Below are 19,119 nucleotides of genomic sequence, written 5' to 3'. Positions count from 1 at the left end.
TTAGAATTCAATAAAACAGTGCTCAGTTTAATGTTTTAGTACTTGGAAGTTGTATACCTTGCAGCTTCCACAGTGAACATACAAGGTGCGAATCCTAAGAACTTCATTTCCATTTTTATTATTTCAGATGCTTTCAGTCTTGGAGGCTATCTGCTTCTAAAAATTGTCCATTTCTTCTACATTATCCAATTCATTGGCATCAAAGTGTTTATAGTAGTCTCTGATAATCCTCTGTGTTTCTGAGATGTCTGCTGTACCTTCGTTTCTTTCATTTCTGATGCTGTTTATTAGCATTTTCTCTCTTTTTTCATAGAGAGCCGAGCTAGAGGCCTGTCTATCCGGTTTATCTTTTCAAAAACCAGCTTGTGGTTTCATTGATCTTTTGTACTATCATTTTTATTTCTATTTCATTTTTTTCTGCTCTAATTTTTATTCCGTTCCACCCGGTGGCTTTTAGTTTCATTTGTTCTTCTATTTGCGGTTCCTTGAAGTGTGAAGCTTGATTCTTCATATGAGTTGTTTCTTGATGTGGCCTGTATTGCTCTAAACTTTCCTCTTATTACTTTTCAGGAAAAAAAAATACCCAACTCAGGTCAAGTCCTTGACAGGGGCCTTCATGAGAGTTTAGAGATGGAGCCAGCCGCAGGGCCGAGGACATCATGGCTCCTTTCTCCCCCCAGGCTTCTTATTCCACATTCCAGCTTCACTCTCTGCCTGACCACAAGATGGCGGCTGCAGCTGTGGGCCTCACAGCCATGGCCTGCTGAGCCCAAGGGAAAGAGAAAAACTTTCCTGCCCTGGTACTTGATGCAAGGATCCTGAGATCACCATTGATGGAGAGCTTTAAGGTCAACTCTTAAAACCACTGGAGGTCACCTAGGAAGTAAAGTGTGCTGGTTAACTTAAGTACAGAGCCCACCTTTGGAGTGGATTGGGGCAGCTTTCACTGAGAACCCTGGGCCCAGCATCTTTCCCTAGCTAGTGTTAGTACTGAGATGTAGGCAGCTCCAGCCCTTGATTATCAGAGGGAGAGAAGGGACAAAAGGTGTGTTAGGGGACTAGGAACGTGCTGCCTGTAATGTGTGTACAGACTTTAATGAGCCATTGCAGTTCTGCAGCAAGTGCTTTCTACATTTAATGTTCTGGTTCAACAGAAGCTCTGGGCTACATCCTGGCAGACCTCACCTGTGTCCATAGTTCTGTCCTTATTCTGTTTGCATTAACAAAACCTTAGAAGACTACAGCTGTCCCAGGTTCTGTATTCTGTGGGTACTTCTGCAGTACTTCTCTTCAAGGGTCTCCAACTGATTGGCAGTTTTAAAACTGAGTCCAAGGCATTCCTGGTGGCCTAGGGGTTAAGTCTCAGCACTATCACCACTACAGCCTGAGTTCGATCCCCAGCCAGGGAGCTAACCCACATGGCACAGCAGACCTCTCCTATCTTTCCTGCTGCTCCCCTCAGCAGTGTATTTTAGTAGATCCATCTGTTCTGCTCCCCACTCTGTCTCTGAGGAATCCTCTCACCGCCCCCACATCTCTGCCCTACACCCCTGTTCTTATATGCATATATATATATATATATATGTTTAAAACTGAGTCCAGTATCTTCCATCCAGGATTTTCTGTCAATGGGAGTGTATCAGTTTCCTATTGCTGCTGTAACAATTTGCTATAAACTTAGTGGCTTGAAACAACATAAATTTATGATCATCACCCAGTTTTGTAGTCACAAATCTAAAATGAGGTAGCAGCACTGCACTCCTTCTGGCGGCTCTAAGAGAGAATCCAGTTCTTCCGTTTTCCAACTTCAGAAGGTCTTTTGCATCCTTTGGCCAGTGGTGTCTTCTGATAATGGTATCAGTCTGACCTCTCCTGTCACATGTCCATCTCCCACTCTCATACTCCTGCTGCCCTCTGGAAAGGACCCTTGTGATTACATTGAGCCCTCCAGGTTAATTCAGGATAATCTCCCCATCTCTCCACATTCCTCATTTAATTACATAGGCAAAGTTCCTTTTGCCTTGTAAGGTAATATATTCATGTTTCCTGAAAATGAGGGGGTGACTATGTCTGGGGGGCCGTCATTCAGCCTGCCATAGAGAGGAGGAAAGCAGAGATCAAAATACTCTTGTTTCAGAAATGATCTACTACCTGTTAATGCCTCCAGAACATTTACAGTCTACCACAAGCTGACTTTTTAATCACCTAGAATTTAAAAATAAGCGTACGTAATTTAGATGCACATAATTATTTTTCTTTTCCCATTGCAAGTGTGAGCATTATAAATTGCTTGCCACACTTAAGCTGAGGACAATGCAATTTTGTTTGCTACTTCTCAATGTAATCACAAGACTTTTTCTTCCAAACTGACCCAGTTTTAAAAGCATGCTCACAGAACTGTGACAGCAGCCTAGGTTTAGAATCTATCCGTTGCAGGGATTTGCCTTTGCCAGTGGACCACATCTGCTCATGATAACGAGCAGGCCACTTGGGCTGCGATCGAAACTCAAAATAAAGGGAAAGCTTCTTTCCAAACCCCTGCAGTCTGAAAACTTAAACCTCCACCATAAGAATAAGTGGCCTCTCTCTTATTATAGTCAACATTGCAAAGCTCTTACTTGGACTATTAAAAAAGAATTATGCCAAATATAGCGACTGTGGACAAGTTTCTTGTAAGCTTCACAAAATGGCAGACATGGAGGTCTGACATCCAATAGCAGTTTGCAGAATGGCAAGAAGAGAAAAGTAAAGAACTTGACAATAAATGGCACCTGGGCTCCCAAGCTGATGTACTAAAGCTAGCTTCAATTTAAAGGCGCTGTAATCCTTTTTTCTCATGTGAAATGTCTTATCAGTCTGGAAATCAAATAGTGGCAGGAGCTATTTTAAAGTATCTTTGAGGCATCCATCTGTCTACCTAAACTATTCATTGCCTCAGAAATATTTACATTCTGAGTTATCCTGAACAGTCACTTAAAATGCAGTTTCTAGAGCATATATTTGATATAATTGCCTAAATGTGACTATCCCTAATTACACTAATTGCAAAAGTGGAGTGAGTTTGAATGTTAATAATTTCATAAATGAAGTCATTTATAATTATCAAGGAAACCACATGTACATGACTAGCTTCCCCAAGGCATTCTGTTTCATAAAATTTGCCTCATTTCTTATCAGAAAGCAAGCAGTTGGTTACATTTCTTTTTCCTTTAAAAGCTATAGTGTTCTATAGCTTTAGAACACTATAGCTTTTAACAACTCCCACGAACTGAACCATTCAGTATACTTGACAAGGCCTTCTTGAAACAAGTAGATCAGTGGGTTAAAATTCTGCAGTTGCAACTAAGTCTACAGAAGCAACATATTACCTGGCATGGATGTGCTGAGTGATCAGGTACATGTGTGCATGAAAGGGACACATGGGGCCACATGTCACAGCAAATAGATGTTACCTCTGGGCTCCCCCTTCCCATAAGGTCTGTCGTCCTTCAGGAGTGGTGTTTCTTAGAAGAACTACAGTGGGCCTTTCATAATGGAAGGTAAGCACTTCCAAAGAACTTAGAAAAGCAACAGAAATGAGATCAATATATAGTAACTGTTGGGTTTTTTTTATTTCATATATTTTTTTTACATCATTGTTCATTTTTAACATTGTTTGCTTTCCCCCCCCTCAGGTGTAGTCCCCATAGAATTTCCTTCACCAAGGCACCTGTGCACCTCACCTCAGTCCCCTGTGCTCCTACCTCCCTCTCTCTGATCCCTCTTCTTCCCCCTCCCCTGCAAGATGTCTCTGATTTATAATTGTCTGGTTTTTTTGTTGTTGTGTTTTGTACTGTTTTATTTTTTTACACTGATGTCTTACTTGGTTCCTCTATATTCCTCCTATAAGTGAAACCAATGGTTATTTTTCTTTTTCCTTCTGACTTATTTCACTGAGCATAATTTCTTCTAACTCCATCCACGTTGCTGTGAATGGCATGAGTTTATCTTTTTTGACTGCTGAATAATATTCCATGGTGTATATGTACCACATCTTCTTGATCCAGTCATCTATATTTGGGCATTTGGGTTGTTTTCAGGTTTTACCTATTATAAATGGTGCTGCAATAAAGATAGGGGTACAGGTATTTTTTTTGAATCAATGTTTTTGTGTCTTTTGGGTAGATCCCTAGGAGTGTAATTGTTGGGTTGTATGGTAGCTCCATTTTTAGTAGACTGAGGAATCTCCAGACAGCTTTCCATAGTGGTTGAACCAGTTTGCACTCCCACCAGCAATGAAGGAGAGTTCCTTTTTCACCACATCCTCCCCAACATTTGTTGTTGCTAGGTTTTTGTTGTTGTTGTTGTTTTGATATGTGCCATTCTAAAGTGGTATCTCAGTGTGGTTTTGATTTGCATTTCCCTGATTACAAGTGATGTTGAACATTTTTTCATATGCCTGTTGGCTGTTTGCATTTCCTCTTTGGAGAAGTGTCTTTTAAGTTCTTCTGCCCATTTCTTGACTGGATTGTTTATTTTTGTTGAGTCGTGTGAGTACTTTGTATATCTTTGTGATCTATAGTGACTGTTCTTAATGTGTCTGTCTTTGGTTAAGATAGTTAACTATATCTCAAGAATAAGCTGTCTTATTCTGTCTTGAAGGAAAAGAGCATTCAACAAGAGTCATAACAAAGTCATGTCTTTTCCATCAGATCATTTCGTGCACCTCTTGGGAGACCCCACTTCATAATAGAGCTTTTCCTTCCCTGCTGCTTTAGTCTCTGCAGTGTGGACCTATTTTAGAAACATGAAAGAACTGTAGACAAAGAACCCATTGGGGGGAAAGCAAGAGAGGACCATGTTGTCATTTGTCTTCCCCAACTGAATATATGTATATTCATTTGAATATGTGTGTTGCTGCATATTTTGAATACATGTATTACTATAGAAATTATAGCTTCTCATGCATCAACTTATTTCCTTATGTCTAGTGTCTTGGACAACCCAGTTTTAGCCATTATTTTATACTTTAATTCCAATTAAATGCTTCCCATGAATGTACTTGGTTTCCCCAGTTAAGCTGTGGATAATCATTGAGTCTTGAAATTATTCTATGCAGAGGCCATAGCTCGGTTTTGGGTACATCACAGAAAATACCCTTCAATTAATGAGCCAATTTAGGAGTGACACAGCCAGAAGTTGTGTCAGCCACTAAGCTGAACATAAGCAGAGACTTGTATATATATTCTGAGCCTAAATAAACATTGACTCCAGATCCAAGCCTACTATAGCTGACAGCCCTGATTTCCAGTATGAATGACAGTAAAGCATAGGCCGGTGTTGGGGCAAACACCTCAGTGCCTCCCTTTACAGCCACAGCCAGCTCCTTCTCTGTTTCCCTGTTATTGCTTGGGCTGCACAGCCAGCTAAAGAAGTCCTCACAGCTTCCCAGCTTCTGTGTAGATAATAATGGGCTGCCCTCTTCCTCTGAAGATGACAGATCTTAAACTCAAGCTGAAGAGGGAACCGCTGAGGGCCCTTCAGGTTGGCAGGGAGCCCTTTGGTGATAAATGGATAATGGCTGGGGTCCTTGCTTCCTGTCAGGTTTCCATTTTCAAAGTAATGAGTCTTTAATCCTCACTTTATTTCTCAATCTGAATTGTCTCACTCTTCTTATACTCACATTTAGTCAGCCTTCCATCCAGGGAGAGCTTCCTAAACTGACGTTTCTAAGGCTCAGGTCTGTTATGTGATTAGAATCACACAGCCTAATAGAACAGGGTTTCGTCATAGCTGGAGGGAAGGCTTTCCTTCCTGGACATGACCTGTCATGTCAACACAGGCCCTTCTATATAGACCAGTGCTTCCCACACTTTTTGGTCTCATAAGATCCTTATGCTCTTAAAAACTGATCAGGGAGCCCAGAATACTGTATGTGGATTATATCTGTCAATATTACTGAGTTAGAATTTAAAATAGGTTTTTAAAATATTTTTTAGGTTATTTCAAAGCAATTTTAAAAAACATTGCTACATAATATGCTTAGATCTATTAAAAAATAACTAAATTTTCAAAACAAATCATGTGAAGTGACATTGTTTTGCATTTTTATAAATCTCTTGTATCTGACGTAATAGAAGATAATGTATAGCACTAGAAAGGGAAAGAATGTTTAAGTAGCCCTCTCGGATAATTGCAGATATACTCTGACAGTTTATCAAAACTCAACACATAGTGTTTTCTTAAAAGTTGATTACCATGTGGAACCTGAAAGCACATTGAAGAAACTTCTGTACCAAGCTCTGTGATCTGTCTTGTATTTTGAATGGATCTTTATCTTTGAATGTATTTGCAATGTCATGCTTTGGCCATTAGGAAATAATTGGTTTGCCAAGTTATGCAGAGCTTCCAAGTGTTGACCATTTATTATAAAATCTTTTTAAAATCACATTTGTTAATATCAACAATTTAATCAGAAAAGCCTTTCAAATATTAGAAAGCTATCGACATAATGGCAGATAAGCAGTTTCCAAAAGTCTAGTTTTCACTGGAAATCACAAATTAGATTATTGGCAACTGATGCTATGGGCTGTTTTCTTCAATGTGGCAAGTTTACTTCTTTCATTTTTAAGAAATTATCTGTTACCCAAGTCTGATTAACCATAGTTCCCCGGGCATTCCTTTAGTGAGAAATGGCCTCCTATGAAACAAGCAACTAGTTTAGTCCACAACTTGAAGTACTGCCTGCGTGATTTTCCTCACGAAATCCAGTCACCTTTGGCCAATAGAGGTGCATTTAGGCAGACTCCCCTTTTTGATGCGCAGGATAGTAAAAAATGGATACTTGGAGATTTATTAATAAAATTAATATTTTTTGTATTTCACATAGGTTGTTCTGATGTGAAGCTGGGGCATTCTTCTAAGGCCATGGCAGTGTAGGATCAGGTGCCACCGCCTTGACTTGCGCCAGGGCCCCCATAGTGCCACTGTGAACACCATGCAAGAGGCAAATAGCATCTTAGAATTAAGAAAACACATTTGGTCTTGTGAGCTCCCTAAGAGCTGTGGGGCCCCAAGGGTCTGTGAACCACATTTTTTAGCTGTTGGTATGGATAGTGCAATAGTTAACCTTTATTAAGCCCACAATATGTGCAAGACATGGTTATACGCATTCATTATTTTAATCCTCGGATGCACAGATAGATGGAGAGTCAACCACATTCTAGAAATACATTCTTTTAACCTCTTGACCCTGGACTATTTATGCTGTTGTGTGCTAGTTCATGGCAGCTACTTAAAATTGGAAGAATTTTCAGTAGCATGGCTGTCAAGGGTGTAAAACTCCATTTTCTCAATCCCTAAAGAGTTGAGGCCATTAAACATTCATTGATTCAACACAGGTCAGCTTTGTGGGCACTGGGCCCCTAATACGTGTCAGGCCACGAAATACACCATGCTCTTTAGAGCTTGGGAAGATGTCTCCTCCCCATCCCCTTCCTTTCCTCTTGTTATTCTCTCTCTCATCTTCTGGACCTCCATCTCACAGTTTGAAACCCATGAGTGACCTTAAACTCATGCCCTCCACTGAATTACATCTGTTCATCCAAGAAACATCAGGAGGATGTTTGAAGCCACTTTTTATTTAGACTTTAACTTTTTTTTTTCAAGTTTTATTATGCATACAAGAACTGGGGCATAGGCCAGAGGTGTCAGGGGTGAGAGGATTCACCAGAGACAGAGTGGGGAGAACAGGCAGACTGAAACATATTGCTGTGGGGAGCAGCAGGGAGACAGGAGAGGTCATCTGCGCCGTGTGGGTAGCTCCATGGCCGGGGATCGAACTCATGCTGCAGTGGCTGTGGACAGCTTCATAGGTTGCATCCTAACCCCTTGCAAGAGGAGGGGTTAGGGAGGCCCTAGACTTTAACTCTTTTAGCTTTAGTTTGGTCACACATACATATATTGGTTTATATTGATTGATCCCATTCCCTCATACTTACCACGAAGGCTGACCTGGATGGACAAAGAACACAAAGAACCTGTAGAGTGTTTCTGTTCTATCCTTTCAGATTAAAGTGCTGTTTTCTTTCCCACTTGTCCTCTACTGATGTGTTTTGCTGTAGACATTCATTCCCTGGACTGTAGTACTGATTTGGGTTATGGAATCTGCGTTGGTGAGACCTCACCCAAATCCTGAGGGAAGCTGAAAGCCAGGTTAAGGGAAAGCTAATGTTTAGTAGGTGTCAGTAGGACTGTAAAATTCCTGGTTGAAAGACAATGGTCCTTGGGCTGATCAACTGTTGTGATTGTTGCTTTTCATGTGTGGCCAAGACTGGGGAGATATAGATATAGATACAGATATGTATGTGTGCATATATAGAGATGTAGATACAGATATATATTATATGTATATCTGTATATGTGTGTATAATATGTATCTATATAGATATATATGTATCTGTAGATATATATCTGTATTTATATACAGTTATATATATGTATTTATATAAAATTTCTGCAGAGAATTTGGCTCTTAGTGGCAAGAACTATAATCCTTCTAAACCAAAATATGGGCTTACTGGGGACTTGTACTTTCAGGACCAGAAAACCCTATGTCCAGTCCTAGACTGTGTTTTTGTCTTGCTTTCTTTCTTTATGTAAATATTAACTAGGAGAAATAGGAAGTTTTACAAACGGCTGCTGAAGAACTCCAGAGAGAAGCTCAGCCTGGCCCATAAACATCTTCCCCACCAGAGGGTGCAGATATTATCTAACCAAACAGATACTAGTCAGCAATACCTGCCTAGTGAGATCTCTGAGGAACATCTTTTAACTCTCCTCCTCTCTGCCTTGGGTATCCTTTTTTTAAGTTTTTCAACTTCTCCCATCTGAACCTTGAACACCCACCAGGTTGGTAGACATAGAAGAAGTGAAATTAATCCTTTACATCTAGATCTCTCCTGGAGCTTTAGCAACCAAATTCTATTTTTATATCTTTATGATGAGCCATGACTGCATGTAGAGCAGACATCTGTCATATATAGTGATGTGGAGGTTGAAAACTACGCTATTAGACATGGCACACGCTGTTGAAAGAGCCCATCTGAGTTTATTCCCAGTCCTTTTGCTGACAAACTTCCCCTCAGCCCAGCCTTTATCACCAAGTCTGAATTAAGGTCCAAAGTGCCTTCCATACCTTGCGGGAATATGAGGGGCAGAGCCAGACCTGGATGCAATTAAGAAGCAAGAGCAGCATTCCTCAGCTCTGTCATGGCACCTTCAGGAAGTACACATGGCGTGGTGGGGAGGGGTAAGCAGTCCCTTCACAGCTACTCTGGAAGGTCCCTTTCTGCTCCACCCTCCACTCAGGGCCACTCCTCCCTTCTAATCTTTCCACGCGTCTTCTGGGACCATTTAGTCTAACCTCTGAAGCTCCCTCCAATGGTTTAAGTTCCACTTCAGCCATCTTTGTATTATTTGAGCAACCAGTTTGAACCCTGGGAAATTCTGAATTCAGATAATTCTGGCCCTTTTCTCTCTTGCTGCTTGTGAAAGTGATCCAGGGTGCAATGGGCCAGCTCCTGGCAAAGACCCAAGGCAATGCTGGCAGTTTAGTGGGAGGTGGTCTGATGTCCAGCTACAAATGCTTCAGACCTAGGAACTCATTCACAGCCCACTTCTCTCCATCTGCTACAGTGTTTTATGTTCAGGTCCTCTAAGTTATCTTTTAGAATTTCTTAATGGCCTGACTTAGTCAGTTTTTGATATATCTGTGTTTAAAATACTTGGGGAGAGTACCTGTGATGGAGAAATCCTAGCGCTTTGTATTGTTTAAAGGGATAGATGCCAAGGTCACCTTCTCATGCCTTCCCCCACCTCTAGGTGCCCTTCAATCCTGTGGCCCTTGCACATAGCCCTATTTTAGTATTTATTACATTGCACTATATTATAAAATAAAGTTTGTTTCTTATAAAATCAAGATCTAAAGAACTGAGTCATATGCAGCCTGAAGACAAGGACAGTATTGTCTTGAGTCTCCCTATTTCCAGCATTGAGTCAGTCAAACATCATGTAGTCAAAGCGGATAATTAGCAGTCTCAATTCAAACTGAGATACTCTTTTCTTGTCGTATGGCTCATTCTGCTTCTCTGCATGTCACATCCCAACCTTAAATAAAGCATTTTTAACATTGGTAAACTAATGACATGTTTCATCATTGACGAAGTAACTGAGGACTCATCACTCCCTGAGCCAGGACAGCCACAGTACCGGTCCCTTCTGTTGCCCTTCTAGCCACACTGAAGGAGCTTGTCTCACAGACAATGATCTGCTGGGCCCAAGAGGACCAGATCCAGGATGCAGAGCTGATCCGGATGATGTTCAACCTGCTCCGCCGGCAGTACGACAGCATCGGAGAGCTGCTGCAGGCACTGCGCAAGACCTACACCATCAGCCAGGCCTCTGTGAGCGACACCATCAGCCTGCTGGCCGCCCTGGGCCAGATTCGCTGCCTCCTCAGCGTCAGAATGGGCAAGGAAGAGGAGCTACTCATGATCAATGGGCTGGGGTAGGTCCAACACAGTGAAGGGCCAGTCTCTCAAAGAGCTTCCAGAGAGAAAACTGGTTTACTTTGATATAAGAATGTTCCAGAGTCAAAGTACATAAATCTGTGTGCCCTGTTCTTAATTTCACTCTTCATGGAATTATATCTTTGCCCAATCTTTGATAACCTGGAAGGCTAGGGTGCCTGCTACTCACAGTGACCCTTCGCCAGGAGTGTAGGGAGGGATCTTGAAGAAACACAGTTGTTTCGATTGAATCTATGAAAATATCACTAAGGAGGCAACCAAAATTCTCAGAGGAAAGGACATTGTGTTCAACCCAATATGCAAGTAGCCTTGTGAGCACTTGAACTTTTGACAGGAACTCTTCTGAGACTTCCCTCTGAAAATTGCCACCTGATCCTCCCTTTCTCAGGGTTAACCTAAAGAGCCACTTTGCCAGTTCTGTGAGACTTTACCCATAACAATAGCTTGTGGCTCTTCCTTAGAAGCCATGTTGTCAAAAAGACAGCATTTTACACATCAAAAAGATTTCCATTTATTTGGCAGCATAGCGCTTCCCTCTTGTGAATGAGAAAATGGAGGCCCAGGAAGGTTTACTGGCCAGCTGTGGTAGTGCTTCCTACTGTCCAGCATGCCTTCCCACCACCCACGAGCCAGCAAACCAAAGGGACATTACTGAGACCCACGACAGAAACTTTGAGGATGGGATGAGGGAGGCGAAGTGTGCTTTCTTTCCTCTAATACATTTCCAAAGAGGAACTGTTTTTTTGTGTATGTTATTGAAGCAACATTGGCTATGACATATGTTTCAGGTGTGCTACATTATAAATCAGCATCTGTATAGAAACGTTATGTTCTCCACCAAAAGTCTAGTTTCCATTCTTCACCATGCACTGGAGCCCTTAGGCTCAATTTACCCACCCTCCTTCCCCTTCCTTTCTGATAACCACTATTTTGTTCTTTTTTTTATTTTATAAATTTTTACATCATTTTTCATTTTCGTACAATGTGCGCATTTTCATCTTGGTTATAGTCCCCATACAATTCCCACCCTCCTTGTTTCGACCCTAATCCCTGCTCTTTCCCCTCCCCTCCCCCTGTAGTGTGTCTCTGGTTTATAGTAGCTTGTTGGTATTGACTAAGGGTTTGTTTTGTTTTGTTCATTAGTCTCCTTTCTTTTTTTCTTTTTTTTGTGGGACCCTCGCCGGCAGCCGGGGAACGAACCGGCGCTGCAGAGGCTGCAGCCTCGCAGCCCAGTGCTCAACCGCTGTGCCACTGGGAAGGCTCTAGTCTCCTTTCTTTATCTTCCATATTTCAGTAAAATCATGCAGTGTTTGTCTCTGATTTATTTCGCTAAGCATAATACCATCTTGGTCTATCATCTTGTCACAAATGGCAGGATTTTCTCTTTTTTAGAGTTTAGTAATATCCCCGTGTATGCATACTACATTTTCTTTACCCAGTCATGCCAATGGGCACTGAGGTTGCTTCCAAGCCTGGGCTATTATAAATAATGCTACCGTAAATAGGGGGAGTGCTTATATCTCTTTGAATTGATACTTGCATTTTCTTTGGGGCTCATGGAATTTCAAGGACTTATAAAAATGAAGAGACATCATGATAACAGAAAAAGCTATAGGATTAGCCTGACCCCTGCCCTTCGTGTACTCACAGCAGCAGTAAAAAAACTGGTGGTGCCTCCTCCTGACAGCTGCAGCTAAAGGGAAGGGGCATGTGTAGAGGTGAGCACAGAGTTAGCACCATGCAAGGATTCACAGCCAAGTATCAGGCTGCTTCTGTATTTGAATTTGCCTGCAGCTTAATTATGTACATTTGCATTGAATGACTTAAATCTAATTGTTTTACGTACTGTTGTTGATAATTTCACTGATTTTTGAGGACAGCTGTCTACAAACATCATTGGTGCCTAATATACAATTGCCTTAAGAAAGAAGTACAGCCCTATCATTAAGAAAACTGAACTACATAGAGATATAGTTATAAGGACAAAAGAAAAAAATAGAAGACCCTGAATACATGGAAGAAGAGAAATCCAGTGAATTGGGCTGCCTCAAAACTCTAAAGGCCAAACATTGGAAGGAAATGTTTCAAAGAAAGAAAACAAGCAGTTAGTAGAAATAAAAGAGCACAAAGTCTTCCCATCTGCTAAAAAAGGCATCCCGCATATATTGCAAGTGACCTAGCACCTTCTTAATTCTTTTCACCTTCACCCTATGTGTTTGTGCCTGTGTGAGTTCTTATCCCCGAATGGGAGGAAATAAGCAATAGGGATTAAGTTAGAAGATCAGTTCACAGGTTCACCAGGACTGTCCTCCTGGACTGAAATCAGCAAGTACGGATGTGTCTCTCTGATTCTTTCCCTAGAGACATAATGAACAACAAGGTGTTTTACCAGCACCCCAATCTCATGAGAGTCCTCGGCATGCACGAGACAGTGATGGAGGTGATGGTGAACGTGTTGGGTGCAGAGAAATCTCAGGTAATGCTATGGGAGACCTCGTGCGGCCTGACAGTGCATGTGAAATGGCTTGTTCACAACCACAAGGCCGGTGTCCATTGTCTCAGTGGCCCTCATGGGGAGAGGGAGGGCGTGCACCCAGCCAGGATGGAGCCAGAGGATGGGCCAGTGTGGAACGCAGCCAGAGTGAGAGCTCGAGCTCTGGGAGCACAGGGGCTTTCCTCCTCCTTCCACCTAGTTACTCAGCTGCTCGAGTCCCTTCCTATACTCTGCACACGGGCTCCTACCAAGATGGACTTCCTCTGGGTTCCACCTAGGCACCGGGTGTGTTCTGTGCTGTGTCAGGAGATAGCTGTGCTGAGGGGAGTGAGGTCTTAATAATGATCCTGGCAGTGTTCCCTCAGGAGTGTGTGTCCTCTGTGAGCCAAGCTTCTGGAGATGCGGGATCCCCTCACTAGCCCCACCCACTAGGCGTCTGCTGTCAGGGGCGCTCCTGCAGCCCAGGCAGTACATTTGGGGATGGGACCCAACTGGGCATTTGTCCAACTTGTCTACAGCCCTCCTTAGGGTTCAGTAGCTTCTGCAAGCAGTTGATGGGGTGTGTTTCCTAATATTGGAATTCCAGATTGCCAGGGTCTGAGAACAGATGCCCCACTATTGACATGTAGGGGGTGTGAAGGAAGACAGACACCCAGCTTACAGCCCTTCTCACACACTTCCTTCTGATCTCTTGGGAAAGTGGACTCTCCAGAGGCCCCTGAGCTTCCACAGCTGGGAGACTATAGGTTTCAGAACCCTACTTCTTCCAGCACTCTTTGTAATTCTGAAGGGGACAAGCAAGGGCTTTCTGGGATCTTGAGCAAGGTTAACACCAACACCTTTTACTGAACATTATGGGATAGAAAATGAGACATAGTCAGGACCTGGGGATGCTTATCACATTGTTAAACAGAGGAGCCAAGCACAGTCAACAGTAATGTCAGCTGGCATCTCCACAATCAGCTCTCTGAGTCACATCCCAGGGCCATCAGCACCCACAGGGGAGCCCTTAGCAAGGAAAAAGGAATGGGGGAATCACTTCATGGCCCAAGAGGGCGATGCTCTTCTTCCCACAGCTGCAGGAGCCAGCCTGGACCCAGAAGACAGGCTTGATGTAGTGCTGGGTCATATTGTCTGTCACCCCTCAAGTCCCTTTCTGAAGTTCCTGTCACAGACCTGCCCACCCGCCGCCAGTCAGAAATGCAACAATCCGCTATCGGTTATGCAAATTCCCGTGACATCCAAGCGTGACTGGGGTTCTTGTTTGACATTTATTTCCCTTCAAAGAAAGATCTTTCAGGAACTATGATGAACTCTCTCTGTTTTGGAAACCTTTACCCTCTGTCCCTCCTGTGAAGAGATCTTGGAGTAAATGGGAAGGAAGGAGAAAAACTGCCTTCCAAACTTCCCGCCGCATTTGAGACTGCAGCCAAGGACCCTTCCAAGTCACTTTTCAGAAAGCCCTCGTGGTCGATTCTGTTCCTTGATGCTTCCTGCTTCTCCCTACAGATCGCGTTTCCAAAGATGGTTGCCAGCTGTTGCCGCTTCCTTTGCTATTTCTGCCGAATTAGCCGGCAAAACCAGAAGGCGATGTTTGAGCATCTGAGTTACCTGCTGGAAAATAGTAGTGTTGGCCTAGGTATGTCTCTTTAGAACTTCCATATTTGGGCTCAGAGGTCATACTCTCCCTACTGAGCACTTCAGAGGGGGAGGGAAAGACGCCACAGGCCCTTTGAAATACAGAAGGAATCCTGCCTGACCCAAAAATCAGCGAATACTGAGAGCCGACCACTGCTCTCCAGCCTAAGGAGAGACCCTGCCACCAACCGGCACTGTGGACAGATCCACGCTGGTGTGGTCAGTTTTACCTCGTCTCCCTTTGGGCCAGCGGCTCATGTTTATGAAATGCTGCCTGAGTTTATAGATCTAGCTTAGGGCTTCCCAGTCCACAGAGTCCCCCAGTCCACTCAGCTGACCAGGGAGCAGTGCTGATGACACCAAGGTCGTGAGTCCTGTCCTCCCTTGGCAGGCTGGCTGCAGTGCCTGGACCATCAGCCCGCCAACGAGCGCACTGCTCAGCTGCAAGGCAGGCCAGGCTGGCCCAGAGCAGCTGTGCACTGCATAAATCTATCACCACCACTTCAAAAGCCACACTCGTGTATGTCTTACTCCACTGCTCTGAATGGAAGAGCAATTGGATGCCTTGGGTGTAAACCAGACTAATATCCAGGAGATGCAAATATATTCATGATGCATGAAGCTCTGGGATCTCAGGATTCCTCTTTATTTTGTACAGCGCCAAGCTACCAACTTCTTTATAAAATGCCGCTTAATATTTTTCTTAATTCTAACCTAAGAGACAAAGGAACATCAAAGACAGCGTTGGTCACCTGATGTAACCATAGGAGCTAATGCTATCTGAGGTGGTTTTTAAACCTTAGGTGGTGGATTCAGTGAAATGGTCAAGTCACTTGAGCTTAGTGCGTCAAGGGACATCTATGTCTTGAATGATGACCAGATAGAAGCCCAACTAAGTTTCATGTGAGGAAAAACACTTGAACACACATGATCCTGGTTGAACCTGTGAACCGATTTTCTGACTAAATCCCCATCACGTGTGTAATGAGTGTGGGGACGGGGAGAGCTAACAGAGCTGCACTTCACCAAGTTGGGCCCGCCAGGCACGCGCTGAGAACAGGGATGCGGCCCAGGCTTGGTGTGTTTTCTGCCCTCCCCCAGTCATGTCTGTGTACTGCAGCCTCTGTTGAGCGCTGGTGGCTCCTTGCTGCCTCTCGCCTCTTTCCTCAGCCTCCCCGTCAATGAGGGGATCCACCCCGCTGGATGTGGCAGCTTCTTCTGTGATGGACAACAACGAGCTAGCACTGGGCTTGGAGGAACCAGACCTTGAGAAGGTAACTGGCCCTGGGGTGGCAACGCGCTTGCTCTCTCCTGCCTATAGTACAGCCAAATGAAAGAAAAGCAGGCCAAGGGCTAGGATTCTCCTCATAACCGCTTCAGCACATGACGGAAATGTGGGAGAATGTGAGTAACTGGAACAGCACAATAATTATAACCAGAGTATCTCCTGTGGGTAGGGACAGCCAGTTTCGCAGACATGGGTAGGTGGACTCTGTACTGCTTGCCTGTGGAGACCCAGCCTCAGTGGTCCACAAGGCGACCACCAGCACCTGAGGGTTCTGCTAAAGTTCTGTGTTCCTGAATATATAAATGTGCATGCTAAAGACAGAGGCATGATGGAAAACTCTGCAATCAGTATAAAGGTAACGAATGCTCACTCATGTCCTCTCCATGGACAAGTAAGACTCAGCTGAGCTGGGGACTGCGCTCCTGGCCGGGGGAATGAGCAGGACTGACGCAGCTCACTGATGCCCTGTCCTTCCCATCTTGGGGCTATCTATGACTGACCAGATGACAGGGGCACCCTCTGAGTGTGAGGAATCTCCGTCTAGTGGAGGGAGAGGGTGCCGGGCAAGTCCAAGGTCATCCCCTGTGGAGTGGGTTTGAGTTAAGCACACCTCACCCTGACAGGGGTGGGGAATGTGACTCAGAAATGTGATGAGTCGCTAATCATCCTCATTATTGGGAACAGTATGCCCGGAAAGTTTGAGATTCAGGAAGGAGAGGGCGGCGTACTCGAAAACAGAAAGTTGTGAATAGCTGGAGCACAGATTACTTGGAAGGATTCGGTGTTACAATTACTATCAACAGCAGAAGTTCCTACTCCTCCAGAGTCACAGTGTGCTGGCCCTACTCTGCAGTAATTCGTGTGACCCTCAGAACCTGGCCTATCATTATTGCCCCTGTAATAGGTAGGAAAGTGGGGTGCAAAGAGATTAGGTAACAACCTCAGTGTCATGGGGTTCGTAAGTATCAGAGCCAGGATTCAAAAAAGTTGTGCTCCGGAGGCCATGCTTTGGCCTGTGTCATAGGGCCTCACCATGGAGCTAAGAGCGGTGGAGACCATAGGGGGCTTGAAGCAAAGAAATGACACAAGGCTCTTGGGAAGGGAGTGACGAAGGCCCCAGTTTCTCCCTTCTGTGGATCCCAGCAGCAATCAGCCTCCTTCACACATGCAAACACAGAGGCACTTATTTTCCTGGCCAGTGAATTGCCCTGGACATGTAACTCTGAGAATTCACACTCATTCCTACTTTCACTCATGTTTTTCTTGACTTAAGAAGGAAAAATGTGATCTAATGAATCCAAGTCTGAGTTTTGACTTAGATTCATCATTCTTACAAAATAATAATGACTCAGAGTATTTTATATCAGCAAATACATGCTTTGGTTGAAAACCCTCTGCACCTACTGTGTGTCAGGCTCTGGGGACTGAAAAATGAAAAAGACACCATTCTTGACAGACAGCAATCTGCCCTACAGTGGATCCCCATTTCCTCCCTGTCGTCATGAAACCGCAACGCTTGGGTGAGAATCACAAATGCATCTCAAGCAAAGGTCTGTTCACCGGGGTTTTAGCCTGACACCGTCTAAAATGCAGGCAGATTCTAAACTATTCTGCAGGACCACAGAACTGAGACCTTGTAAGAGGTGCCTCATAACCCAGAAGCAAAGGAGCGCTCCCAGGCCTCGTCCTGTGGCGTGGCCTCTTCACCAGCCACTGCAACCTTTACATCTGGGCTTTTGACTTAGGATAACACTTGTGGATGGGAAACTTGAGTAGGGACCCCTGAGGAGTCAAAAACCTATTCAGGGCCTCCCTGGTGGTGCAGGGGGTTAAGACGCAGCCTATGAGACTGTCCGCAGCCACTGTAGCACCAGTTCGATCCCCGGCCAGGGAACTGCCCACATGGTGCAGCAGACCTCTTCTGTCTCACCCACTGCTCCCCTCAGCAGTGTACTTCAGTTAATCTGCCTATTCTGTTCCCCACTCTGTCTCTGGTGAATCCTCCCACTCCACCCTCACACCTCTGGCCTGTACCCCAGTTCTTGTATGCATAAATAAATAAATCTTTAAAAAAAAATAACCCATTCAGTGACTGAATTTTTGAAATGCCATAACCAAAGGAACATGGGTAGCCTAGACTCACCTTAACCTCCCCCAGAGGCACCCCAGTTAAACCTACTTTTCAGCAGCAGCTTCCTCCTGCTGGAAGTGGGCAAGCCAGGGAACTGACAACTCAAGGTGCATTCCTGCATGACTGCACTAATTAGTCTTGCCGATTACTTGGAAACAAAAATGTGTTGGTGATTCTGAAGTCAAGCCTACTGAGTTATTGCCTTTTAAAGTCTTATGCTCTCTCTAGCGCCTAGGAAAATACAAAGACTTCAGTTTGCAGAATTTTGCAGACCTTGCAGCTATCTCATTAAAAAAAAAACAACTTGGGCACATTTGTAAGTAACTTCTCTCTTCTTGGCAGGTGGTGACCTATTTGGCAGGCTGCGGCCTCCAGAGCTGCCCTATGCTTCTGGCCAAAGGATACCCTGATGTTGGCTGGAACCCCATTGAAGGGGAGCGCTACTTGTCCTTCCTGAGGTTTGCCGTCTTCGTAAACAGTGAGTCCCCAGTTTTCCATGCCTTTCAGACCTAGGATGGCATAATCAGGGGCAAAAAAATAATCCTTTGCATTGTTTCCTATCCATCAATGGCCTACATTCTATAGGTAGGGGCGGCTGGCAGAAAAATCTTATGGAAAATCAAGCTAAACAACTGTGAAAAGTGGAGTCCAGTGGAAAGAGTTTTAAACTCTTAGTTGAGATCTAGCAAGAAGCTCACTGCATGGGCCCGGGCTTGTTGGGTGGATGAATGAAATCAAGAATGTCTGATTAGCTATCAAAGATCATTAAGCTCCCTGTAGAAAAATTATTACAGTAACCCTAAAGAGTATTCTTAATATAAGTCACCTCCCATTTATAATGAATTCCAAGTCTACAAAAATTCACCAGTATCATGTTTGGAAAATTGTATGAAATGAATCGACTACTTTCTTGACAATGTACCTTATCTCCGAAGATTGTTAGGTACTGACCACTTATATTTACAATGTAGTTATGATCCTTCCCCCTTCTCCCAGTTTG

At 43.9% G+C, this 19,119-nt stretch overlaps 1 protein-coding gene across 1 annotated transcript in view; it reads left to right on the top strand.

The window, feature by feature from the left end:
- RYR3 (ryanodine receptor 3) overlaps positions 1-19,119 on the top strand; it is a 522,405-nt gene that overhangs the window by 364,941 nt on the left and 138,345 nt on the right. Inside the window, exons 39-43 of the mRNA XM_054700223.1 lie at positions 10,273-10,546; positions 12,930-13,044; positions 14,572-14,701; positions 15,871-15,974; positions 18,462-18,597. Coding sequence (XP_054556198.1) covers positions 10,273-10,546; positions 12,930-13,044; positions 14,572-14,701; positions 15,871-15,974; positions 18,462-18,597 — 759 coding nt within the window. The remainder of the gene's footprint in view (positions 1-10,272; positions 10,547-12,929; positions 13,045-14,571; positions 14,702-15,870; positions 15,975-18,461; positions 18,598-19,119) is intronic.

The sequence above is a fragment of the Talpa occidentalis genome, unplaced genomic scaffold, assembly GCF_014898055.3.
Source record: "Talpa occidentalis isolate TD23 unplaced genomic scaffold, MPIMG_talOcc4v2.1 talOcc4.11, whole genome shotgun sequence".
NCBI classification, from domain to species: Eukaryota; Metazoa; Chordata; class Mammalia; order Eulipotyphla; family Talpidae; genus Talpa; species Talpa occidentalis.
The sequence above is the reverse complement of the archived record's forward strand: the minus strand, read 5'-3'. Positions and strand labels throughout refer to the sequence as shown.